At 47.6% G+C, this 27,928-nt stretch overlaps 1 protein-coding gene across 5 annotated transcripts in view; it reads right to left on the reverse strand.

The window, feature by feature from the left end:
* Positions 1–27,928, reverse strand: part of MORC2 (MORC family CW-type zinc finger 2) — a 403,660-nt gene that overhangs the window by 77,692 nt on the left and 298,040 nt on the right. For all 5 annotated transcript variants that reach the window (XM_085634756.1, XM_085634754.1, XM_085634755.1 and 2 more), the window contains 3 exons: positions 24,984–25,041; positions 24,375–24,516; positions 9,998–10,201 (listed from right to left, as the gene is read on the reverse strand). In XM_085634756.1, the coding sequence (XP_085490882.1) occupies positions 9,998–10,201; positions 24,375–24,516; positions 24,984–25,041 (404 nt within the window). The remainder of the gene's footprint in view (positions 1–9,997; positions 10,202–24,374; positions 24,517–24,983; positions 25,042–27,928) is intronic.

A 27,928-nucleotide genomic window follows, 5' to 3' on the forward strand; every position in this document is an offset into this window, starting at 1 on the left:
GAGTGTGGGTAGTTTGGAACCTAAAAGGCAGGGTAGCAGGGAGGGGGGCGGGAACACAGAAGTTTGTATGTGTGGGGTTTTTGTTTCTTGGATTGTTGTTGATGTTGGGGGTGGTGGGTACTGGGGGTTCTTATTGCATCAGTCACACGTTCTGGCTACATTCCTCGTGAATGGCCCACTACTATCTGTTTCCAAACTCAATATGCATTGGGATAAAAGTCTTAAAATACTAAGCTGGAATGTCAACGGGTTGGGAGATAAAATAAAAAAGTATTGTGCTGCAATATCTCAAACGCCACTCCCCTGACGTCGCATCGCTGCAAGAAACGCACTTAATGGGGAACACATGTAGAGCACTCAACCGATGGGGCTATAACATGGTAACGCATGCGGGGTTCACGACAGGGTCCAGAGGGGCGGGGATCCTGGTGCGCCGCACTTTCCCCTTTGCGGTTCAGCGCACATGGACAGATCCATTGGGGCGCTTTGCCGCGGTCGCGGGACAATGGGAGGGCCGAACACTCATTCTGGTGGTAGCGTACATTCCGCCCGGGTTGCAAGCGCAATCCTTTCAGGACCTTGGCGCCTTTTTGTTAAGCCTGCCTACAGGACCCCTCGTGATTGGAGGTGACTTTAACTCCGTAGTATCGGGGGAATGGGACAGGCACCCTCCACGGGATATAGGCCGGGGCAGCAGTGGCTCCCACAATTTCTTGACGCTTTTGGCCTAGTCGACCTTTGGCGGAAACACCATCCCACTGGTAGAGGATATACATTCCTGTCGGGGGCCCACGGTACGCTGTCTAGGCTCGATTACATTCTCTCCCCGGTACAGACAGACATGAACACGACGGAAATTCGTCACCTACCTAGAGGTATCTCAGACCACTGGCCCCTATGGGTTCATCTAACGATAAGGGACAGGACGGTCGGTGGCTTGACGCCAATAAATCCCTGGCACCTTAAGAACCCAGAGACTAGAGCCATACTGGTGAAAGTAATCGATCAATACTTTGTCGACAACGAGGGCACAGTGGACTCACCATCCACATTGTGGGAGGCATTCAAAACGGTACTCAGAGGACAGGCTATCTCAGCCGCAGCAGGTAGACGTAGGGAAAAGGAAAAACAGTTGACAGATATTGAGCACGAGAGCACGCGACTAGAGGAGAAAATTGGGCACAGCCCGGATGACAATATCTCCCATCAATTGCAACTCAGAGCTGCAGAATATAAGGCCATTGCCACAGATGCTGCGAAAACCCTTGCACGGGACAGAGATGGGCGTATCTACGACTAAGGTGACAAGGCGGGCAAACTTATAGCGTGGCTGGACAAGAAAGAAAGGGAGCAAAGAGTGGTACCGGAAATCAGGAGTACAGCGGGTATACTCCTCACAGAGCCAAATGACATAGTGCGGGAATTCGCATCACACTTTGAGAGGGTATATCAGAGTCAGTCTGATCTCACAGAGAACGACTCGACCGAATTCTTGGCGGACATTGGGCTCCCCACCCTTACGGACCTGGAACACAATCAGATGGAGGAAGATCTCACGTCAGAGGAACTGACCAAAGCAATAGGGGATCTCAGGGTGGGTAAGGCGAATTCCTACAAGTACTCTGGGAGTGCCCACTGGTTCAAGTCTATTGGCGAAATATCCTGAAAATCATGAGTACGGTGTGGGGAGTGCCTTTGCTGCCGGAGGCCAAGAGATGCATTCTGAACATCTGGGAACCCACAGACTTAAATGTGACAGGGAGGCTATGGGTCACACTTGGGCAGATGGTTGCCAAGCGCAACATAGCACAGCTCTGGGGGGCGGCTGCCTCGCCTACGCTAAAGAAATGGAAGGAAGATATGGACTGGTGTATGATTCGTGAGAAAACTGTATATGTTGCACGGGGATGTCCCAAAAAATGGTTGGCTATTTGGTCTAAATGGAACGTGTACCGGGGGGGGATTGTGTGAGCCGCCGCTTGTCTCTGCCCCAGAAGACCACTGTGCGATCTGAAATCACAATGCATGTATTATTACTTTACCCGCCAAGATTAGCAATATGTACGGATACGTGTTAAACTGGATGCTACTGGAATATGTGTAATGCACAAATGTATACTATGCCCACAGTCTCTTCAAGTTCAATAAACAGAGTTAATAAATAAAAAAAATTAAAATGTTTGGGGCTGTTTAAGAGAGGCTTGCGCCGCCAGAGCAGCACATTTTTTGAAGCTTTAGTGGCACAAGAATCTCATATATATGAGGCGAGGCAAAGTCACCCTGCGTCGATTTGCATGGCCTCATAAATATGGAGTAATACAAAACAGCGCAAATCGCTGCATTGCCTTACTCTATGTCAAGTTGGCGTTCCATAGGCATTGTGGTGGGTGTTCCCACGCTACATCCACGGATTTTGACGCTGCCCCAGTTTTGAAAACCATGTAAACCTGGCAGCGCCAAAACCTTATGCCTCCCCACAGCAGGCGTAACAAGAAGGAATGTTTTAATGTCTCCTTGTTTTTTCCTCTTTCCATGTGCGCTGTATCCTGCAGCACATATAGAAAGAGGAAACCCCCTCTAAGGATCGTTTTTGTGCAGGAAGGTGCCCCTTCCTGCACAAAAACAATCCTACCTAGGTTGGCACTAGGCAGCAATTTGTGCACCAACGAAGAGGGAAAGGACAGGAATGCACCATATTTGATAAATAAGGTGCATTCCTGCCCTTTCAGATTGGCGTAGGGCAGCGCAGCAAGAAGACTTGCGGCGCTGCCCTATGAGAATGCCTCATAAATGAGGCGCGTTGTTTTTAGCCACACCTTTGACCACGCTCACTGAACTTTGGTTTGCTAAAGATTGTTTAATTTACTTCCCTGTTGTAAAAATGATTTGCTGTGGGAATTTGGAGCATTTATGGTTGTCAATAGTGGCAACGGCAGCCGGCTCAGGTAAGCGCAGTAGGGTGGGCGGGGAAGTCAACAGAATATGTATAATTAAATGAATAAATAATACAGATTCCGTCGTCTGCTCCCGCCCCCACCTCACTGCGCTTACCTGAGCCGGCCGCCGCTGGATAGTTGGCAATGATGAGAAGGACCAAGTTCTAGAAATTTTTGTCAGGAGGGGGTCCTTGCGCCTAAAAGGTTTTAACAGGGGGGGTCTCGGCATCAAAAAGTTTGAAGACCTCGGACCTTGACTATCCCACATTGGTTTATGTTTTACATTAGAAACCGGCCCAGGGATGTAAAGAAAACTTGACTGAGATGGTGCCAAGCCTGTTTTAGATTGAAATATGGTCTAAACTACATGCCTCTTTGATACATTTGAACATAAGTGACATTAACAGTAGAGGAAACTATAAGCGCATGCATTCCTTGGTTTGCAAAGGATAAACTTAACATCGTCAGACGCTACCAATATTTTCCTGCACTCGATGTAATTGAAGAAAACAGGAAAAACGGTATTAGAAGAACTGCAGATGTTGTACTGGTATACCAAAGCTCTCTGAGCCACCAAGGTCTACAGTACATGAGTATCTGACAATTATCCTGGCCCAGAGTTTACCTGCTCATGGTAGATAACAAAAACACCTCTCCACTGAGTCAGATATGTAACTGTGACCTTATATCGAATGAGAAAGCAATACATTTCTCCTTTTATTGTAATCGCTATTCTGGGTTGCCGAGTATTCAGAAAACCACTGCTGAGAATGTTTGCAGTTTGATAATGTGAATCAGCCTTCCTAAGGCTATTAACATTACAGGACACTAGCAACATAAGCAGGTACCCACTATTGTTTAAAAAACCTACATGCTAGAAACAGGCACCAATGGAATAATGGCTTTATAATGGCAAGATGAGGTATTTCTGATGTCTGCCTAACGAATAAGTTACTTACCTTCGGTAACGATATATCTGTAGGAAACATTAGTTAGTTATAGATTCCTTACCTTAGAATTACCCCCAGGCGTCAGACTGGATCCGGAAAGTTTTTTCGCCAGCAGTACCTCTGCGCGTCGGAAGGTGGCATCGGTCGGCTCCGCATCCGTCGTTGGCGTCGTGGTTGCCGGGATGACGTAGCGGCAGCTACTTAAGACGACGCCCTCGCGCGCTGACGTCAGTTCTGTACACAACTTTCCGCGCCAGAAACGCAGAGCCATGCAAGACACTGACCTCTGGTGCACAAGACTAGGGCCCTGAAAGGATATCCTTAACCCTAGAAATCAGTTTACAGAACGGGGGAGGATAGGTGGGGCAGTAAGGAATCTATAACTAACTAATGTTTCTTACAGATATATCATTACTGAAGGTAAATAATTTGTTCATCTGAAAGAAACAAGTTAGTTACCTTAGAAAAGATACCCCAGCAATACCAACCCCGGTGGTGGGTCTGCGAACCAAGATCACACCAGAAAGTCCTGAAGAACAGAACAGCCAAAGAAGCCGTCTCTCCGGACTTGGCTGTCCAGACAGTAGTGTTTCGTAAACGTGTGCGGAGATGCCCACATAGCTGCCTGACAGATGTCATGTAGAGGAACTCCTCGTCCTAAGGCAGTAGTGGCTGCCGTCGCCCTGGTGGAATGAGCACACAGCCCCACAGGAGGCTCCTTCTTAGCCAGAGAATAGCATGTTTTAATACACAAAACGACCCATCGAGAAATGGTTCACTTGTGAACAGCCCGACCTTTCTTGGCGCCCATGTAGCCAACAAAGAGTTGGTCATCCCCCTGAAACTGTTTTGTGCGATCCAGTTAGAACGAAAGCGCACGTTTTGGGTCCAGACGGTGGAGCCTCTCTTCCTCTTTCGAAGGATGCGGAAAGAAGGTGGGCAAAGTGATGGTCTGCCCGATGTGAAAGGCAGTGACAACCTTAGGAAGGAATGATGGACGAGTCCTGAGAACTACCTTGTCCGGATGGACAGACAGGAAAGGAGGCTTGGAGGAAAGAGCCTGGAGCTCCTCACTCTTCTGGCAGATGTGATGGCTACCAGGAAAGCAGTTTTAAGCGTCAGAAGCCTCAAAGGACAGTTGTGAAGCGGCTCAAAGGGAGCACACATTAAATAGGTTAAGACTAGATTCAAGTCCCACTGAGGCATAATGAAGGGAATAGGAGAAAAGAGATAAGTTAAGCCTTTCAAGAAATGATTAACAACTGGGGACTTGAAAAGAGAAGGCTGATATGGAAGCTGAAGGAAGGCAGAGATGGCAGAAAGATAGCCCTTGATAGTGCCCAGAGCAGAGCCCTGCTGGGCCAAAGAAAGAAGAAACAAGAGAACCTCAGAAAGAGGGGCAGAAAGGGGATGCACAGCCTTTGCTGTACACAATGTCAAAAACTTGTTCCACCGGCAGGCGTATACCGTCTTAGTAGAGAGACACCTAACTGCCAAGATTACATCGCAAACTTTGGCAGGCAGGTCAAAAGACGTCAGCTGACGCCGCTCAATCTCCATGCAAGGAGGTGGAGGCTGGACAGGTTTGGGTGGAGGACCGTCCCATGTTGCTGCGACAGAAGATCCTCCCGAAGAGGCAGACGGATCGGAGGATCGATGGCCATGTCGAGCAGCTCAGGATAACAGACTCCTTATGCCCAATCCAGAGCCACAAGGATGACTTGGGCCCGGTTGCGCCTAATCTTCTTCAGCACTCTGCGCAGAAGTGGTATAGGCGGAAAGGCGTACAACAGACCACAACTCCACTCGCGACGAAAAGCGTTGCCTAGCGAGTGCCGCCTTTGAAATTCCAATGCGCAGAATTGCTGACATTGTGCGTTCTCCTCGGTGGCGAATTAATCTAACCAAGGCTTTCCCCACTGTCGAAAGAGACTTTGCACCACCTCCGAGTGAAGACGCTATTCGTGATCCAACATGCACCTGCGGCTGAGTTTGTCTGCCCTGGTGTTCAGAGAACCTGCCAGTTGTTGAGCCACCAGGGATATGCCCTGATGTTCCAGCCATGTCCAGAGGCCTCCTGACATAGGGTCCACGACCCCACCCTGCCCAGTTTGTTCCAGTAACACATGGCGGTGGTGTTGTCCGTGAACTCCTGCACTACTCCTCCCCGGACAAGGGTAAGGAATGCTTTAAGTGCAAGACAAATCGCCCAAAGTTCCAAAAGGTTGATGTGAAGCCCGGACTCTGCTGACCAGAGGCCTCTAATCTCCACCTCCCCCATGTGGCCATCCCATCCCAGAAGGGATGCGTCCGTCAACACTGTGTGCTCCGGTTGGGGAAGGGAGAGGGATCTGCTGTTGAGCCAATCCTGGTTCGTGAGCCACCACTGCAACTGTCGAGCAGTGTCCTCTGAGATTTGGACGCAATCAGACAGATTTCCCTGATGCTGCGCCCACTGGAACTTCAGGTCCCACTGCAGAGCCTGCATATGCCACTTGGCATGATCGACCAGCAGGATGCAGGAGGCCATGAGGCCCAGTGAGAATAACAACCACCACCTACTTCTGGGGCAAGAACGCTCTTAATGGCTCTCTTGGCCAAGAGACCCAAAACTTCCTGTTGGAGAAGTGCCAGGTGATCCTGCGACATGCGGTGGTATTGAGGTGGCACGGCTGGAGGGGTAGCCTCTGCGGACTATTTGCAAAACCCACCTGTCCGACGTGATGGTGCACCAGTGGGGGAGGTGATGGCGAATCCTGCCTCCCACTGGAGTTTGATGGGCCTGAAAGGTCCGACTAGGAGGGTTTGGAGGCTGCTGCAGAGGGAGGGTTGGTGGATTGGCCTGCCCAATGGCCCCCTGAACCACGACGGTGGTTCCCACGTCCCTAGCCGCGCGAAGGTTGGGAAACTTGCTGCGGCCTGTGGCTCTGGGCAGGACTAAGTGGTGCACCCCTTCCGTAGCCACGAAACAGGCGAAAAGCAGACTGCGCTGAGCGGCTGGAGAGGCCCAAGGACTTGGCCGTAGCTCATGAGTCCTTGAAACGCTCTAAAGCGTTGTCCGCTTTGTCGCCAAAAAGGCGACGGCCATCGAAGGCCATGTCCATGAGGGTGTTCTGGACATCCCCTGAAAGGCCAGTCGTTCTCATCCAGATGTAGCAACGAAGGGCTACAGACATGGAAATTGTCCTGCCTAGAGAGTCGGCGGTATCCAGCCCACAACGGATGGTAAACTTCACCGCATCTCTCCCGGCGGCGAAGGTCTGGGAGAGCACGGTCTGGGCCTCCTCCGGACACTAAGGCAGCACCTGTGCAACCGTATCCCACACAGGGTGGGAATAACGGCCCAATAGACATCCGGTGTTTACCGACTGCAATCTCCTTCCCAAGATGACCCAGTTTCTTGGATTCCCTTTCTGGTGGAGCGGTAGGGAATGCGCTCTTGGAAGTGGAGGCTTGGACCTCCAAGCTCTCCGGTGTGTGGTGTTGGGAGAGGAAAGTGGGGTTGCCCGGAGCCGGGCGGTGGCGTCAGGCAATCATCCTGTCCACGGGAGCCCCCGTGTTGGGCCTGGACCATGTGCCCAAAAAGACGTCGGTAAGGGCCTCATTAAAACGCAGAAGAGGCTCCGAAGAGCTCGCAGCCAGCTGAAGCACCTCTGTCAGGAGCTAAGTCCTGACCGCCACCGTCGGAAGATCGAGGTAGAGAGCCTCGGCTGCCCTACGCAACACCACTGCGTATGACGCTCCCTCCTCCGTAGCCACGGTAGGAGGAGACAACATGCCACGGTCAGGGGAGGTGTAAGGACCACTGGCATCCCCCAGTTCCTCTCTCCAGTCCTGTTCAGATGATAGCTGATCAGTTAAAGGGTCACTTGACCCCTCCCAGTCCTCCTCCTCATTCTCAGGTTGCCAATCTGGCTGAAAAGGGACCCCAGGAGTGAACATGGGGACAAAAACCCCTCTCGGCGCCGGGTGGCCCAGGTCCACATCAGGATGGAGGCCGGGTTCGACGCCGGCCGGGGACGCGAACAGCATCGGTTGCAGCTGCAGTGCCGGAGGAAGCGGCGCCGGTGGAGGTGTGATGATGTGAACTGGCGCTGTTCCGGATCCAGGCCTGGATCCACAGGGGCCTTGCGGCGTCGGTGCCGACGGCGGAGAAGGCCTAGCCCCCACCCAACCGAGTCCGCGGGGCCCAAAGGCATGCTGGCCGGTTCGGGCTGCCAAAAGATGGCGTGTATTGCCTCGTAAAATTTACGAAGCTGGGCAGGAGTTGCTCCGGGTCCCGGGAAGGGAGGGAGGGAAGCCTGGTGTCGACTCTTCGGGCTTCACGCGTGGAGTCACAGTAGGTGCCCCGCTCGCATCCCTCTTCGCGTCAACCGACCGACGGGGAGAAGTCGAAGAGCGACTATGCTTCATCGACTTTTTGTGCTTCGACTTACCCGACCCAGAGTGCGAAGACTTCGGTGACTTGGATGAGTGGTGATGGCTCCGCGACCGGTCCCTCGACCTCCCTTGCAACTGGGACCTCGAAGGGCGCGGAGCAGACTGCTGGTGCTCAAGCAGCTTTCGGGACCGCTTCCGCAAAGCCTTCAGAGCCATGGAACAACAGTCGGAGCACGACTTGGGGTCGTGGTCGTGCTCCAAGCAAAAGAGGCACACGCGGTATGGATCCATAACCGACATCAGTCAGGTACAGGAACCGCATGCCTTGAATCCGGGCATCCCTCATGCACCAAGAGTCAGACTCAAAAATGTCGTTGACAAGTCGCTCAAAAAGTTCAGTCAAAAAATGACTTGAGGTACCGCTCTCTCCGGATCTGAGCTGGCTGGCGTGGAAAAAGAAAGCACTGACGTCAGCGCACGAGGGTGGCGTTTAAGTAGCTACCGTGATGTCATCCCGGCAACCACGATGCCAACGACTGACGCGGAGCCGACCGACGCCACCTTCCAACGAGCAAAGGTACTGCTGAAGAAAAAACTTTCTGGATCCAGTCTGATGCCTGGGGGTAATTCTAAGGTAAGGAATCTATAACTAACGTGTTTCTTTCAGATACGGCTGAATAGATTGCAGACATGAATATTCTTCAAGCTATATTCCGTAAAAATGCATTTCAGCTACTGTATTCATACTGTTAATGGATGTTCATTGTATTTCCTTACTATATATGTATTGAGAGTTGATGGCTATTTTTTTATCGTGTCATAAAATATTGATGACTAGTATAATCCGACTGGAAAAATGAAGAACATGGGAATACACTATATGTAGGAGTAGAAATTTAATAAAAACGGAAGGTGACCAGACAGAGGGAAATAGCAAGAAGATAACATTGCTTGGGAAATATAGAGAAGTGAGAACAAATGACAGCGAATACGTTTAGGGCAAATAGAATGGAGCAAGAGGTGTGAGAAATTGATAGGGACATGAGCAGAATATTGAAACTGTTAAAGAACAAAAATAATGAGGCTAGAAGAATTGATTGTCAAATTGAAACGTTTGAAGCAGAAAATTAGAGAGTTAAAATAGGAAAGAGTGATGGTAGAATGCAATTAGAAAACTACACAGAGAAATAGTTGTGGATAGGAAATTGAGATTGATTCCACCACATAGCTCATGTTTGCTATGCTTTCACTGCTGGCCCACAAATCGTGCAGCTCCTGGTTTTTTTTCGCTGCTGGAGACACTTTATGTATTTCTTTGCAGCTTTGGCGCCAAAATGTCTGAAAGTGACAATTTCATGCTCTCTAAATAAATTCAATTGCACAATGGTATTAAGAACTAAGGACAGAACAAGAGTTAAGAAACCAAAGCATCTAATCACAATAATATCAGAACTTGAGCCTAGAGATCGGATCAGAATCAGATGATTTCAGTTATTTTTTAAGGAAAGGGAGTGAATGCTCGCAACACACAATAGACTGAGAAACAAATATATTCACAAAGGAAAAAGAGAACAAAGGTCCCTGGGCTTCGTCCAAGTACAGGCAGAGGCATGATTAAAAGATTATACAGGACAGAGTAAGAGTGGCTTGGAAAAAAGATCAACAACAGGAGATAGTACAGAGGATTAAGCTTTGTTCTATAATAAACAACAGAGAGAATAACCCGCTCACCGGAGAGTTTGTACAAGCAGATCCATTGGTGCATGTGTGGCGCTGGACTCTGTTGTGTCGGGTTCTATTGGAATGGTCTCTGAGGTCTCTGAAGTAGAAGGCTCTGCTGGACACACCACATTTTTCGACTTTGCTCTTGTTGGGGACAGTTGTTCTGGAGATGCCGGCCTCATCACTCTGACGTCATCACTACACTTTTCGACCCTAAAAAGTCAAATGATATTTGCTGAGTCAAACACTTTGTTATGTGATTTTATCAACAGATAGTTCAAAATTGCTCACCATAGTGCTTCAGTATATACACAAGGTCATGAAGGAGACTAGTGTTCATGCTTGACCACACCCAAGCTCTGCCTTGTTATACAAACGTTAGCTCCCTATATCCCATTAATTTTTCCTCTGTGCAAATCTAAGAATACTAAGAATAAAGGATCTAAAACAGTTCTTGTATTCTTTATCTATCATTTGTTTAATTATTGGTTTAGTTGAAGATCTGAAATTATTTTCAGAGTGATCATGATAATTGGTGTAAAGGTTCTCTGACAAGAAGGTCTGGATCTTGCCCACTTTGCTGTCAGAAGTATAGAACATTTGAAAGACTTTCTTGATGCTCCAAAATTTAAGTCTGCTGAATGCATATACTCAAAAGGTGAGAACAACAAAAGTGTTAAGGCAATGTTAATCTTCCACAATCATGGTTTGATTGGCAGGAATTTCCTCATTAGCATCTTAAGGAAATTCCTGATGGGAGATTGGGAGAAGAGAGCTTCTTGCCCTAGCATGTTCCTGTATCAGAAACTATTGCTGGAGTGTTGCTCGTGATAGAGTGCACGCCATCATTCTGTCACCAGAAACAAAGTCCAAGATTTCAGTAGCTGCTGTGTCAGATTGAGATAAGGTGGGCACTGGTCTAAAATGATAGCAGTCTCAAGCCAGCTTTCTGAGATGCTTCTTGAGGGATGACTTTGAGGCATATGAGAAAATGAAAGAGGTGATGGGGAAATACTTGAATTAATCTGAGACACTAGTAATTACTCGGTGCCTCATTCCATCTTGTCGTTTTTTTGCCCAATTTGCCATGCTAGACTGAGACCCGCCATATATAAAGAAGTACTGGTCCTACTCCAATAGGAACAGCCAGCTCGAGCTGACAAGCCAAGCCTGATTTGCATGACAGTGCTTCTTGGCTGGAGCCACAAACAGGACTAAAGAACACAAAAGAGTGGAATGTGGCCAAGAGCAAATATCAGTGGCTGGGGTTAATTCAAGCATTCTTACACCAATCACCTTTTTATTTTCCTCCAACAGGTCTGGGGATGCTTGTGTTCCCATCTGCAGTGGCCTGCCTGGCAGATCAGGCCTGGAGTGTTTGTACTGGAGAAGGACCAAGACTGCATATGGTGGATCTCTGTCTAGAGTGGCACATTGGGTACGAAATTATTGTCCTAGTGAATGCAAGTGCCTGAGATTAATAGATGCATTTCTCCATCACCTCATTGTTTGTTGCTGAAGATGCTCTAAATGTAACAATTATACTCAGGCATGTGTTCGGGCTCATGGTGCCATAGGAATAAAGTTGCACCTCATGATGAGGCAAAGAAGGCAGAAACGTTCTGGGGTTGCCTGTTTCCTATTCAGAGGGGACCTGGCCTGGCAACTCGGGCAGGATTGTTCATCACTCCACACATAACCTTTTTGTTTCCTCTTTGTGACTTTTGTAACAAGTAATCATATGTCTGTAAGGTACACACAATAAAAGTGACGTGCACAGAAGAAAAATTCTGCTTCATACAAAAAAACCTCCTAAACGACCTTTCTCTACAAACAGAGAGGAGAATATTTGAGTGAAAAAAATATATACTAAACGTTCACTATAATTTCCATTAGTGTAGACTTCACATTCAACTTGCTTAGCTTGCCTGCCTTTTTGTTCTTTAACCATGGAGGGATTTGAGCTGTTAACAACATTCAAAATTTGAATGCCCATGTCCGCTACTGCCAGGGTTCATTGGGCAGAATTGGATACCTTGTTTCTATTTCAAAGCACAAAACATTGTTGTGGAGTTAAGCATTTTTTAACCAGTTTTATTGCATTTTATTTACTTAATACGCATTCTACCAGCACAAAGCTTTCCAAATATTCATCTACAACAGCTAGAGATCAAAACAGATCAGATGAGACCTGTAAATAACCAGGTGTGTTGTTTACAGCAGGGTGAAACTCAGTCAAAAAAATGGCAGTGGGTCTATATAGTGTATTGTCTTAACACTGCAAGAAATGATGGCACACCAGACACCCAATCTAGGGGACCAGTGGAAGGTCTGGGAGTGGACTTAGACCAAAAGGTCCAGCAGAAAGGAGCGAGTGAAGCACCTTTCCTGCAGGACCTAGCTTTCAAGGCAAAGGAATATGCTACTTACCAGTATGCATCTGTTCTTGGCATGTAGAGCTGCAGAGCCACACACTAAGGATAAGATGGCCATCTGGTGTTGGGCTCGGATGATTGCAGGTTGTTGTTGTCTTCGGAAGAAGTCTTTGGTCACAAGATTGGTGACTCCTCCCCTGAACAACAGTGCGCATGGGCATCCACTCCATCCTCAGATTGTTTTTCGCCATGATGGGAAATGATGGAGTGTGTAAGAAGTAAAGAGAAAGGATGTCCATGTGTAGTGTCTAATTAAGACAAAGCTGGAACGGATACAGGTCCCGGGGAGGCGGGTGGGCGTGTGTGGCTCTGCAGCTCTACATGCCAAGAACAGATGCATACTGGTAAGTAGCATATTCCATTCGAAGCATATGAGCTGCAGATCACACACTAAGGATAGACTATATAGCAGTGTCTCCCCTAGCGGTGGTCACCTGTATCAGTTGCAGCAGTTTGGAATAGAGTTTTTAGGACAGCTTGGCCTACTGAAGCTTGTTGTTTGGATTGCACATCAACACAGTAATGCTTAGTGAAGGTGTGTGTAGTAGACCATGTGGCTGCTTTGCAAATGTCTTCTAAGGGAATGTTCCCTAAGAATGCCATAGAAACCCCTATTTTACGCGTGGAGTGTGCCCTAGGGGGAACGGTAAGAGTACGTTTAGCTTTTTGGTAACATATTTGGATACATTTGACTATCCATCTGGCGATACCCGATTTGGAAATAGGGTTGCCTTTATGTGGTGGAGCGAAAGCAACAAACAGTTGCTTGGTTTTCCGAAAAGGTTTGGTTCTGTCGATGTAATACAGCAAGGCTCTTTTAACATCTAAGGTATGAAGTGCCCTCTCAGCTACTGAATCTGGATTAGGGAAGAAGACTGGCAGTTCCACTGACTGGTTTAGATGGAAAGGGGAAATGACTTTAGGGAGGAATTTTGGATTCGTCCTAAGAACCACTTTGTTCCGATGTAGTTGTAGGAAGGGTTCTTCGAGAGCTAAGGCTTGTATTTCACTTACTCTTCGCAGGGATGTGATTGCGATGAGGAAAGCCACTTTCCATGTTAGGAACTGCAGTTCACATTTGTGCATTGGTTCAAATGGGGGACCCATGAGTCTTGTTAGAACAATATTAAGGTTCCACACCGGTGAAGGTGGTAACCTTGGAGGAATAATTCTTTTAAGACCCTCCATAAATGTTTTAATGGCTGGTACCTTAAAGAGGGACATGTGTTGTCTATTTTGCAAATAGGCTGCTAATGCCGCTAGATGTAGACGTATAGAGGAATACGCTAAATTGCATCTTTGCCAAGTGTAATAAATAGCAAATGATGTTTTGGATGGAAGCATCCAGTGGTTGTATGTCATTGTTAGCGCAGTAAATGGCAAATCATTTCCATTTTGCAGCATAGCATGCCCTAGTAGTAGGTCTCCTGGCTTCTTTAATGATATTCATACAGTCTGGAGGAAGGTTGAGGTATCCGAACTCTAAGAATTCAGGAGCCAGATTGCCAAGTTCAGTGTTTGAGGATCTGGGTGTCTGATTTCTCCATGGTTCTGGGTTAAGAGATCCGGGGAGAGATGCAGTTTTTGATGTGGAACTAGCGATAGTTCCAAAAGTGTGGTGAACCAGGGTTGACGTGCCCAAGTGGGAGCCACTAGGATGAGTGTCAGCGACTGTTGTTTCAGTTTACGTACCACAAATGGAATGAGTGGGAGAGCCGGAAAAGCGTACGCAAATCTGCCTGACCAGTTCATCCATATTGCATTGCCCTTTGACCGTGGGTGTGGGAACCTGGCGGCGAACGTTGGGCATTTTGCGTTTTCTTGTGTGGCGAACAGGTCTATGTCTGGTTGTCCCCACTTTTGGAAGAATGGGAGTAAGACTTTTGGGTGTAGTTCCCATTCGTGTATCTGCTGTGTGTGGCGACTTAAGAGGTCGGCCACATGGTTCTGAACCCCTGGGAGGTGTTCTGCTAGCAGGTAGATGTTTCAGGGAATTGCCCATCTCCAAATTTGTTGAGCAAGTTGGGACAGTTGTAGAGAATGTGTCCCTCCTTGTTTCTGTATGTAATACATTGTGGTCATGTTGTACGTGCGGATGAGGACAGTTTTGTTTTGTAGATGCACTTGGAAGGATTTCAGTGCTAGGAACACCGCTAGAAGTTCTAGGTGATTGATGTGGAGCTGTTTTTGTTGAGTGGTCCACCCTCCCTGAGTGGTGTGTTGAAGGAGGTGGGCTCCCCACCCCGTGAGAGATGCGTCGGTGGTCAGCACAACTTGTGGAAGAGGCTCCAAGAATGGCCGCCCTTTGGACAGGTTGATAGTGTTCCACCACTTCAGCGAGCGAAGTGAGCGGCTGTCCACCAACACCAGATCGGTAAGTTGTCCGTGGGCTCGATTCCACTGTTGTGCTAGACATTCCTGTAAGGGACGCATTTGAAGGCGTGCGTAGGGTACTATGGAGATGCATGACGCCATCATGCCTAAGAGTTGCATTAACACTCTTGCGGGGAGAGAGTGTTGTGTTTGAAATTTTTTGATGAGACTTTGTATGTTGGCTATCCTGGCTATGCTGGGATAAGCTACGGCTTTGGCTGTGTCTATGGTGGCTCCCAAGTATTGTTGTACTTGGGAGGGTTGTAGTTGAGATTTGGGATAGTTGATGGTAAATCCCAAGTTGTGTAGGGTTTAAATAGTGCGGTGAGTGTGGCGAACGCATTTGTCTAGAGTATTGGCTTTTATGAGCCAATCGTCCAGATAGGGGAAGACATGGATTTCTTGTCTTCTGAGATATGCTGCCACAACTGCCAAGCATTTGGTGAACACCCTGGGTGCAGTTGTTACTCCGAATGGGAGAACTGTAAACTGATAGTGCTGACCGTCTACCACGAATCGTAGATACTTCCTGTGAGCAGGATGCATAGGGATGTGAAAATATGCGTCCTTGAGGTCTAATGTGGCAAGGAAGTCTCCTTGTTGAAGTAATGGAAGGACCTGTTGGAGAGTGATCATGTGGAAATGATCCGATTGTATGTACTGCTTTAGTAGTCTGAGGTCCAGTATGGGTCTTAAGGTTTTGTCCTTCTTGGGAATGAGGAAGTATAGGGAATATACTCCTGTGCCCTGATGTTGTAGTGGAACAGGTTCTATTGCGTGTTTTTGAAGCAAAGACTGTATTTCTTGTTTGAGGAGCATGAGGTGGTGAGACGTCATGGGACGGTGCCTGGGTGGTATGTTTGGGGGTGGGTTTATGAGTTCGAGGCAGCAGCCAGATTGGATAATTTGTCTTACCCACCTGTCTGTAGTGATGGTATTCCAGACAGGTAGGAACTGTTGAAGTCTGCCCCCGACCGGAGTGGAATGGTCTGGGGGGAGTGGTGGCAAGTCACTGATTGGTGGCTGTAGAGGTGCGGGTATTGTTATTGTTGACCCGTCCTCGGCCTTTAGTATTGTTTCCCCGATAACCTCCTCTAAAATAGCCTCTGTTAGGGGATGTTTGACCTGATGCTTTGAAGGTGGAAGAGTTGTCTGTTCCCACATTTTTGGAAGCTCCTCTATAAAAGGAGCGACGAAAGGAGCCTCTGGGTTGAGTAGACTGCAATGCTCCCATAGATTTGGCAGTCTCATTATCTTTCTTCATTTCTTCAAGGGCAGTGTCTACTGCAGGGCCGAATAGTTGCTCCTGATTAAAGGGTTGAGCAAGAATGGTGGTTTGGACTTCCGGCTTGGAGCCGGAAATGCGCAGCCATGCGTGGCGTCTAAGCAATACGCTTGTGTTGACTGCCCTAGAGGCGGTGTCCGCTGCGTCTAATGCACATTTAATGGAGGCATTGGATATTAGTTTGCCCTCTTGGATGAGGTCAGTGGCCTGTGTTTTGAATGGTTCAGGCAGGTGTTGCAAGAGATCCTCTAGTTGATCATAATGGGCTCTATCATAACGAGCCAATAGGGCTTGTGTATTTGCGATACGCCAGTGGTTAGCAGCTTGAGCGGCAACCCTTTTGCCGGAAGCCTCCAGGAGATTAGACTCTTTGTCTGGGGGTGGCGTGTCTCCGGTTGTTTGGGAGTTCGCCCGTTTTCTGGCATTTGATACGACTAGTGAGTCTAGGGGGAGTTGCGCCTTGATGTACACAGGATCTTGTGGCGCCGGTCTATATATTTTTTCTATTCTGGGGTGGAGAACCCTGGCCCTGACAGGGTCTTTAAAAACCTCATTGGCATGCTTTATCACTCCCTTAATCATGGGTAGAATGTGGACTGTTTTCTGGGACTGCTCAAAAGTGTCGAGTAGAAAATCCTCCTCAGGAGTGTCGGTGTGCATGGTGCCACCATGAAACGATGCTGCTCTGTTTCTAAGCTGACTGAAACCTAAATGGTCATCAGGAGGGGAGGGTTTTGAGGGGTATGGAGTGGGGTCAGGCATATCAGGCATAGGGTAAGTCCAGTCATCTACTGGTGCTGTGTCCGGGAGTGTAAAGGGATCAGTAGGATAAGTAAAGAAATCTGGGTCTCCCCCTCCCCGTAAATCATCATCATCCTGTGGAGGTTGTGTGTGAGAAGGAGATGGTAGAGGTGAAGGCGGTGGGGGTGGGGGGGGGTGGAATAGGAGGTAATGTAGGAGAGGAAGGACGTATGGGTGAAGTGGCACAGTCCTTCTTCTTTGGAGGTGCTGGAGGAGGTGTTGTGTCCAGCTTCCTTTTCTTGTAGGGCACCGCTGTGACATGTCCAGTTTTCGGATTTATGTAAATCTGTTTTTGCTTTGGATCATGCCGAAAGAGTTCCTCACTGTCCGAAGGCGGCTTTGGCGCCGACTTTTTTGTTTCTGATTTTGATTTTTGTTCTTTATGGACTTGTTTTGGCACCGAGGATGTTTTTGGTGCCGAAGAACTTTTCGGTTCCAGTGGATTTTTCGGTGCCGAAGAACCTTTCGGTGCCGAAGGACCTTTCGGTTCCGACGAGCCTTTCGGTGTCGGTGGAGACCTCGGCGCCGAAGAACGTTTCGGTGCCGATGGAGATGTCGGTGCCGAGTGACGTTTCGGGGCCGATGGAGATTTCGGTCTCGGAGCCTGCTTTGGTGCCGAAGGTATTATAGGCACAATGACATGAGGTTTGCTCGAGCCCGAGCCACCTGCAGGCTTACTTTTCTTCGGAGCTGGGCCCGAGGGCAGGGCTTCTGAAGATGTTTTAGGATCGCGACTGGGCCCAGCTGGCAGAGTCTTGACCAATGTCTTTTTGGGTGGTGTTGGGGTAGGGGGGCTGGTAGTCACAGGCTGCCCCGGATCTGAATCGTCAGCCTCTGACACGATCTGGAGATCTTCGGAGTCATCGTCAGGGACATCCTGTGCAAAGATGTCTTCTGGTTCCGGAACCGGCTTGGCCATGATATGGCGTCGAGCTCTTCGGTCCCGGATAGTTTTCTTCGAACGGAATGCGGCGCAGGCTGGACAGCTGGATTCGTTGTGGTCTGGTGAAAGGCACAAATTACAGACCTCGTGGTGATCGCTATGAGGGAATTTTGCTCCACATTGGGGGCATTTTTTAAAAGGTGTCCTTTCCATCAGCCGCGTCCGGAGTCGGTCCGATATGGTTTTCGACGTCGAGTTTTCAAATTTTGAGAGTTGTAGTGATTGCTAGAAGTTTTCTGCTGGAGCGGAAAAAAGTTCATCCAAACCCAATGGCGGAAAAAAACAATCTGAGGATGGAGTGGATGCCCATGCGCACTGTTGTCCAGGGGAGGAGTCACCAATCTCGTGACCAAAGACTTCTTCCGAAGACAACAACAACCTGCAATCATCCGAGCCCAACACCAGATTGAATATGCTACTTACCAGTATGCATCTGTTCTTGGCATGTAGGGCTGCTGACATTCATATCTGTGCATAGATCGCCGCCTAGTGTTGGGTCCGGATGATTGCACATTGTTGTCCTGGAAGAGTCTTCGAAGTATCACGAGATAGGTGGCTCCTCCCCTGGACTACAGTGCGCATGGGCATCCTCTCCATCCTCAGATTGTTTTTCGCCATTGTGGCAGTGATGGAGTAGATACAGTAAGTGATGACCATGCTATACAGTAATTCTGAGTGCTGCAGCCGCTACAGGCGCCGGGGAGGAGGGTGGGCGATATGAATGTCAGCAGCCCTACATACCAAGAACAGATGCATACTGGTAAGTAGCATATTCAGTTCGAGGCATGTGGGCTGCTGAATTCATATCTGTGCATAGAGGGACTGCTATATAATCTATTAGCGGCGGCTGCCCGTGCCAGCTGCAGCAGTCTGAAAAAGGGTCTTCAGAACAGCCTGTCCTACAGCTGCCTGCTGTTTTGAATGTACATCTACACAGTAGTGTTTTGTAAATACATGTATAGTGGACCATGTGGCTGCTCTACATATTTCCTCTAAAGGAATATTCCCTAGGAAAGCCATGGACGCCCCTAACTTTCGTGTTGAGTGGGCTCTGGGAGGAATCGTTAATGTGCGTTTAGCTTTTTCATAGCAAATTTGAATACATTTAACGATCCATCTGGCTATCCCTGCTTTGGAAATGGCGTTGCCCTTGTGTTGTGGAGAAAAGGCAACGAACAGTTGTTTTGTTTTCCTAAAATCCTTTGTTCTGTCTATATAGTACATGAGGGCCCTCTTTACATCTAGTGTATGGAGCATTCTCTCCGCGACATTTTCTGGATTTGGAAAGAAAACAGGCAGTTCAATAGTTTGATTCATGTGGAACTGCAATATCACTTTAGGCATGAAAGTGGGGTTAGTACGTAGTACAACTCTGTTTGCGTGAACCTGTATGAATGGCTCTTGAATGGTTAGTGCCTGGAGTTCACTAACTCTTCTCAACGAAGTGATTGCCACCAAGAAGGCTACTTTCCAGGTGAGGAATTGAATCTCACATGAATGTAGAGGTTCAAAAGGTGGACCCATTAATCTGGTGAGGACCACATTCAGGTTCCACACCGGTGCCGGTGGGTGAGTTGGAGGAATCACTCTTTTGAGTCCCTCTAAGAAGGCTTTGATGGCAGGCACCTTGAATAAAGAGAGGTGCTGCCTGTTCTGAAGATAGGCCGCTATTGCGGTTAGATGTATACGGATGGAGTTGTATGCCAGATTGCATCGGTATAAGTGTAACAGGTAACAGATGATGTTCTGAATGGATGCATCCAGCGGATTAATGTCATTGTTTTTACAGTAAATGACAAACCTTTTCCATTTAGCCGCATAGCAAGCTCTGGTCGTGGGTCTCCTGGCCTCCTTGATGATATTCATACATTCTGGAGGCAGGTTCAGGTAGCCAAACTCTAAGACTTCAGGAGCCAGATCGCCAGGTTCAGCTGTTGAGGATGTGGGTGCTGAATTTCGCCATGGTTCTGTGTTAAAAGTTTGGGTGTTAGCCGCAGTCTTTGAGGCGGCACCACGGACCGTTCTAGTAACGTGGTGTACCATGGCTGGTGTGCCCACATTGGGGCAACCAGGATGAGTGTCATTGAGTGTTGCCGTAGTTTGCGTGCCACTAGCGGTATTAATGGCGCTGGGGGAAAAGCGTACGCAAATCTGCCTGACCAGTTCATCCATATCGCATTGCCCTGCAACTGTGGATGCGGAAACCTGGCGGCAAAGCTTTGGCATTTTGCGTTTTCCCTTGTGGCGAATAGGTCTATCTCTGGATGACCCCACTGCTGGAAGTACGGTTGGAGTACTGATGGATGTAGCTCCCATTCGTGCATTTGGTGGCTGTGTCTGCTGAGCAGATCCGCCATCTGGTTGTCCTTGCCCGGGAGGTGTTCCGCCATGAGGAACATGTTCCTCTGAATGGCCCACTTCCACATGCTCTGAGCCAGATGAGAACTGTGGAGAGTGTGTTCCTCCCTGCTTCTGTATGTAGTACATGGCAGTCATGTTGTCCGTCCGGTTAAACACGACTTTGTTGCACAAGTGTACTTTGAATGCCTTCATTGCCAGGAAGATAGCCATCAGTTCCAGAAGGTTGATGTGCATCTTCTGTTGCTGTGTCGTCCATAGTCCCTGCACTGTGTAATTAAGTACATGAGCTCCCCATCCCTGGAGAGACGCGTCCGCCGTCAGTATTATTTGTGGAACAGGCTCTTGGAACGGTCGGCCCTTGCAAAGGTTGTGTGGATTCCACCAATGCAGAGACTTGTATGCCCGACCGCTCACCAACACTAGGTCTTTCAACTGTCCTCGAGTCTGATTCCATTGACGTGCCAAGCACTCCTGAAGCGGGCGCATATGTAGTCTCGCGTGCGGGACTATAAAGATGCAGGAGGCCATCATGCCTATCAACTGCATGAACACTCGCGCTGGAAGGGAGTGTTGTGGTCTGAACTTTTTTTATCAGCAGTTGCATGCTGTTGATTCTCGCTAAATTTGGCTGAGCTTTGGCAGCCAGAGTGTCTATAGTCGCGCCCAGGTACTGCCGCACGTGGGCGGGTTGGAGATGTGACTTTGGATAATTCAGTGAGAATCCCAGACTGTGAAGAAGGTGAATGGTGTGGGATATGTGGCTGGCACACTGCTGGGCTGACTTTGCCTGAACAAGCCAGTCGTCCAGGTAAGGGAAGACGTGAATGTGCTGTCTCCTTAAGTGTGCGGCCACTGCCGCTAAGCACTTGGTACAGACTCTGGGCGCTGTTGTTACTCCGAAAGGGAGTACTTTGAACAGATAATGCTGATCCTGAAGAGTGAACCTGAGATATTTTTTGTGTGATGGGTGTATGGGTGTGTGGAAATACGCATCCTTTAAGTCTAGTGTTGCTAGGAAGTCTCCCTGACTGAGTAACGGCAGAACCTGCTGGAGGGTGAGCATATGAAAATGCTCTGACAGAATGTATTGGTTGAGGGGGCGGAGGTCTAGTATAGGTCTTAAAGACCCGTCCTTTTTTGGGATTAAGAAGTACAGAGAGTACACCCCTGACCCCCGCTGTTCCATAGGCACGAGCTCTATGGCTCTTTTTTGCAGCATACTTAGTACTTCTTGCTGCAATAATGTCAAGTGCTCTGCGGACATAGGACGGTGTCTTGGTGGTATGTTGGGTGGATTGGATGTTAATTCCAGACAAAAACCGTACTGGACAATTTCTCTGACCCACCTGTCTGTGGTGATGGATCTCCAGACTGGCAGGAGTTGGAGTCTCCCCCGACCGGTGTTATGTGGGCGGGGGGCAGCGACAAGACGTCACTGTTTGTTATTGGCGGAGGACCTGGTGTTGTTGTGTCCTCGTCCTCTGCCTTTGGTGCTGGATCCACGATATCCACCCCTATTGTTTTTATTATAGGTATTCTGGGTACCTCCTTTACTGTACTGCTGCTGGGACCCCTGACCTCTAGCTGCTCCTCTTATTCCCGGGGCGACGAAAGGAGCCACTCCGAAACTGCTGCGACGGTAGAGCCCCCATAGATTTCGCAGTTTGTGTCCTTTTTAATCTTTTCCAGTGTAGTGTCAACCTCGGGGCCAAATAAAAAGTCTGGGTTGACTGGTTGATTCAAGATATTATTTTGAATCTCAGGTTTGAAGCCTGATATTCTCAGCCATGCGTGCCTCCTCAACATCACACTAGTGTTGATTGCCCTTGCTGCAGTGTCAGCTGCATCCAGTGCGCATTTGATGGATGTATTTGTAATGAGTTGTCCCTCTCTGATGAGGAGCTCCGCTCCATCTTTGTATTCATCTGGTAGGCGTTCTAGCAGTGTTTCTAGTGTATCGTAGTGTGACCTGTCGTATCGGGCCAGGAGTGCTTGAGTGTTGGCAATGCGCCAGATGTTTGCTGCTTGTGCTGCTACCCTTTTGCCTGATGTTTCTAGCACTTTGGACTCCTTGTCTGGAGGAGGAGCATCACCTGTAGTCTGCGAGGTAGCTCTCTTGCGAGCATTAGAAACTACCATGGAGTCCAACGGCAATTGACCCTTAATGTACATTGGGTCTCCGGGTGCAGGTTTGTATTTCTTCTCTATTCTCGGGTTCAATACCCGTGCACTGGTGGTTTCCTTAAAGATGTCCTTACCATGTTTAAGAACCCCTTTCAACATTGGTAGAGTCTTGACCGTTTGTTCTGATGTGGAGAACGTGTCCACCAAGAAATCCTCCTCCACAGAGTCAGACTGGAGTTCCACTCCGTGATTGTCAGCTGCCCTTTCAATGAGGGCGTTAAAAGCAGCAGTATCTTCAGTGGGAGATGGTTTGACATTATAAAGATGAGTGTCAGGAGCATCTTGTGGGTCACCTTGGTCAGTAGGGTCTCCCCATGCTTGGTCTTGGTCTTGCTGTTGGTCATCAGGGTCATTATCCACAGGATAAGTGGTATCATCCCCAATATAGCCCTCTCCTGCATCCTGTTCCGAGTGTGTAGGAGAAAAGGATGGTGGTTCCTGAGGATGGGTGTGGAATGTTTCTACAAGCACTGGCGTCGAACCGGATGCCAGTTTCCTTTTTAGTGGAATCTTGTAGGAGTCCAAAGCCTTCTCTGGAACAATTCTCCGCTTGCGGAACAACAGCCTACCAGTGTCGGCGTCGATAAACTGGTCCTGCGAGTCCTCGACATCGGTTCTTTCCGTGGACACTGTTCGCGGTTGTTCGAGACTCCTCCTAAGTTCGAACATCTTCGGTGCCCCCGGTGGCGGCAATCCAAACTTGATCGGTGCCGGCGCCGAGTGAGCTTTGGCGACTTTGTGTGGTTTGGGACCCGTTTTTGGTTCGAGGGTTGCCCGTTCCCTGATGCGCTGTAGGGACTCCGACACCTGTTGCAGCATGAATGCAGACGGTGCTTTGGAACCGATAGGCTCTTTGGAGACAGGCCTCGACGCGGTCTCCGGTTTCTTCCAAGCCTTCGGGTTTTCGATCCGAAGTTTGGGATCGACGCCTTGTTGATTCGATATTTTGGCAGTCGCCACACTCTTCGGAGTTGACGTAGTTGGATCGACCACCGTGACCTTGGTGGTCGGTGCTCCAACCTTCGGTGCCATAGGCCGTTGCGTCTTCTCGGGACCGAGGGCCTTCTTCTGTGTCTCGGTGCCGAAGCCCTTCTGGGGGTTGTATGGAGCCAGTTCAGAGCTGCCAGATGCCACATAGCTGAGCCTGGGAGCACTGCTACAAAATTCTCTGGACCCAGTGTGTCACCTGGGGGATATTCTAATGTGTGGAGTCTGCGGTTAGAAGTATCCATCAGACACTGAGGTTTCTATTTAGAGTCAGATTTTGTGTTCAGACCCAAGTAGGGCAGAACAAAATAAGAGATGTATCATCCAAGCGACTAGAAAGACATTTTGGCAGCGGGGGACAAAACGCCCATTTTGATTCCTGGCAAAATTCAGCATTCAAAGCCAGGTTTTTGTCTTGAGGGATCTACAGACTGTTCATTTGCCATCCAGAAAGGTTCTCACAAACTGCCATGCTAGCCGTTCAAAAAGCACCAAAGGTATATAGGATGGAGATGACTGACTGCTTGTACACCTACAAAGATACTTAGAAGTTTGGAGAGTCATGTCAAAATTCCTGACTTGGAGTATGGACAGCTTAATTTTGAGATCCTTTTTTCAGGGTTGTGTACTTTGTGCTGTTTTGTTTTTAAATTGGGAAAATGCATAAATGAGCTATGCAATTTGCTTACATTTACAATGTGTTTAGTTCTTAGAAACAAGATATCAATAAAAATTAGATGGAAAATGTGCTTTAAGATATGACTGTAGATTTTCTCTTGTAACATGTTATGGGATATTGGACATACGTTAATCTATTTAGTATTTATGATTATCAGTTGAGATCTCATCACAGATAACAACCTTTGATCAAAAGACTTACACATTAAAGTATTAACAAGAACTGCGTTTCCGGTTACTAGCCATTAAAAGGGTAGCAAAAAGCATAATGGTAACAATAGTTTTGGTTTTGGTTGTGCAGTGCATGCATCAATTAGTGGTAATTGCAAGGGAGCTCACCAGCGGTCTCTTGGGGTGGTATCAGTCGGTACATAATCAAACTTCACTTTCCACCGCACGACATTCTTGCTTACTTCAACAGCAGTCACCCGTCCTGTGAACCACTCTTTGTTCACGCGTACCTCCACATTCAAGCCTTTGTCTAAAGAATATTAAAATATTTTTAAAAGGATTAGACTGTTTAGATCTGCATGCAATATGAATCAAAGCAAAATGTCCTGACACTGAAGACCAGAATCTTCAATAACATTTGAATGTCTCTTCTAATAGAATACCCATTAAAACGCAAATGCACAATGAACAAGTAGGTAAAAAATATAATGCGTAAATGTTTTCGGTCTTATGGGACTATTAAAGACAATGATGTGCATCTATTCATCTATACAAATTAACAATATAAGCATATAATTCTGATAATCAGAATCTAACCAAGTCTCCTCTCTGGAGTTATAGGTTGACAATTTGTAATCCTTTCTTTTGGACAGTTCACACTTGTCCAAGAGCTTATTTCTACACAATATGTTCTGGAGTCCTTAATTCCATCACAGTTCTTGTATGTAATGTCACTCACTATACTAGTTCCACAAAACAGCACATTTTGTCCCCTACCTTTCTGTGCAGCAGATTTAAGATCTGGAACATCGTCTTCCCCCTGGCTGTCACTCAGCTGCAAGAGAAGTAACAAGAAAAGAGATAACCAAAGTGGGGTACAGTGTCCACAGAGTCCAGTGGAACCCCAAAGGTAGGCAGGGGTAAAGTTAGATAGCACCTTACTCTCTATATGTGGTAGTATGGTCGAGCAGTAAGGCTTTATCAGAGGACAGTGTTAAGCATTTGTTGTACACACTCAATCAGCAAATGATTTCACACACTTAAAGACTGAACTTCAGACCAATTGTTTTTGTATAAAAATACTCTTTTAAAATTATTTTATTTTCTAGTACCAAGCAAGCCTGGCACAGGTTAGTGATAAATACTTTGCAGTAAATATACAGTTGTAACACAGTTTGGATTGTAATTGTATATGCACTTTGTTTTGATTTACAGTACTGTCACTGAGAAATTCAATGCTTTGAAAATACAGTACAAATACTTTGAAAAGGCTTTGGAGTAAAATTACAGGTAAGTTACTCTTTAGATTACTTTTCTTACACAGTGCAGTATACCTGGATAATGCACCTGGACTTTTCCTGAAAACAGGTAAGTAAACGCGTTTTTGTTATTCTGTACAATTTTAAAAGGATTTGTTAGGTTGTACAACTCCACACTTAAAAACTTTTCATAGAAAAACAGTCAATGTTATCCTATAGAGGAAAGGAATATGCTACTTACCAGTATGCATCTGTTCTTGGCATGTAGAGCTGCAGATCTATACACTGTGCATAGATCGCCATCTGGTGTTGGGCCCGGATGTTTGCAGTTTGTTTTTCTTCTTGGACAGTCTTTGGAAGTCACGAGTTCGGTGACTCCTCCTTCGGTCCGTACTGCGCATGGGCTTCGGCTCCATCCTCAGATTGTTTTTTGCCAGCAGGGAAAAGATGGAGCGTAGTGATAATAGTAAGAAACCCATGTGTGTTGTATCTAAATAAGATAGACTGGAACGGATACAGGTAGCCGGGGAGGCGGGTGGGCGTGTATAGATCTGCAGCTCTACATGCCAAGAACAGATGCATACTGGTAAGTAGCATATTCCGTTCGAGGCATATGAGCTGCAGATTATACACTGTGCATAGATTATATAGCAGTACCAAACCCTAGCGGCGACCACCGGTATCCGTTGCAGTGGTTTGAAACAGTGTCTTTAGTACAGCCTGGCCCACACTAGCTTGTTTGGAGTGCACGTCTACACAGTAATGCTTTGTGAAGGTGTGCGGTGTTGACCATGTGGCTGCTTTGCAGATGTCATCTAAGGGTATGTTCCCTAGAAAAGCCATAGAAGCCCCTATCTTTCTTGTAAAGTGGGCTTTAGGTGGAACAGAGAATGTTCTTTTTGCTTTGTAATAGCAAATTTGTATGCACTTTACAATCCACCTAGCTATCCCTGATTTTGAGATGGGGTTGCCTTTATGCGGTAGAGAGAAGGAGACAAACAACTGTTTAGTCTTTCTGAAAGGTTGCGTTCTTTGTATGTAGTACAGTAAAGCCCTTTTAACATCAAGTGTATGTAGAGCCCTTTCCGCAACAGATTGGGGTTGGGAGAAAAAGACCGGTAATTCCACCGATTGATTAAGATGGAAGGGGGAAATGACCTTGGGCAGAAATTTTGGATTTGTGCGAAGTATCACCTTGCTGTGATGTATCTGTAAAAAGGGTTCTTGTATAGTGAACGCTTGTTTCTCACTAACCCTTCTAAGGGAAGTGATAGCTACGAGGAAAGCTGTTTTCCAAGTAAGGAACTGTAGCTCACATTTATGCATTGGTTCGAAAGGCAGACCCATAAGCCTTGTAAGAACTACGTTTAGATTCCACACAGGTGAGGGTGGTGCCCTGGGTGGAATTACTCTTTTAAGGCCTTCCATGAAGGCTTTAATAGCAGGTACTCTGAAAAGTGATAAATGCTGTCTGTTTTGCAGGTAAGCAGCAATTGCTGCTAGGTGTAGACGGATGGATGAGTACGCCAGGTTACACCTTTGAAGATGTGGCAGATAGCATATGATGTGCTGTATGGATACATCTAAAGGGTTGATTGTATTGTTACGGCAGTAAACAACAAATCTCTTCCACTTTGCGGCATAGCATGCTCGAGTGGTAGGACGTCTGGCTTCCTTGATAATGTTCATGCAATCAGGGGGAATATTAAGGTATCCAAATTCTAAGATTTCAGGAGCCAGATCGCAAGGTTGAGCTGAGCTGGGTCCGGGTGCCTGATTTCTTCATGGTTCTGGGTTAGGAGGCATGGGGACAGGTGCAGTTTTTGATGTGGTACCACAGAGAGCTGTAGTAGTGTGGTGTACCACGGCTGCCTGGCCCATGTTGGGGCTACCAGAATGAGTGTGAGGGAGTGCTGTTGTAGCTTCCTTATCACTAATGGAATTAGCGGGAGAGGTGGAAAGGCGTATGCAAATTTGCCTGACCAGTTCATCCATACCGCATTGCCTTTGGACAATGGGTGTGGGTATCTGGCCGTGAACCTTGGGCATTTTTTGTTTTCGTGGGTGGCGAAGAGGTCTATCTGAGGATGCCCCCACTTGTGAAAGAATGGGTGAAGAACTTGTGGATGCAGTTCCCATTCGTGCATTTGCTGCGTTTGTCTGCTGAGCAGATCTGCCATGGTGTTTTGTATACCTGGGACGTGTTGTGCCAGGAGAAATATTTTTTGTGGGATTGCCCATCTCCATATGCTCTGTGCTAAGCGAGAGCTGGGGAGAGTGTGTCCCCCCCTGTTTTCGAATATAATGCATATCAGTCATATTGTCTGTGCGAATGAGGACTGCCTCGGCTGAGATTTGTTTCTGAAACGATTTCAGGGCTAGAAAGATCGCCAATAACTCCAGATGATTGATGTGGAGTAACTTCTGTTGTAGCGTCCATACACCTTGCACTGTGAGGTGTAA

The sequence above is a fragment of the Triturus cristatus genome, chromosome 11 (genome assembly GCF_964204655.1).
Source record: "Triturus cristatus chromosome 11, aTriCri1.1, whole genome shotgun sequence".
NCBI classification, from domain to species: Eukaryota; Metazoa; Chordata; class Amphibia; order Caudata; family Salamandridae; genus Triturus; species Triturus cristatus.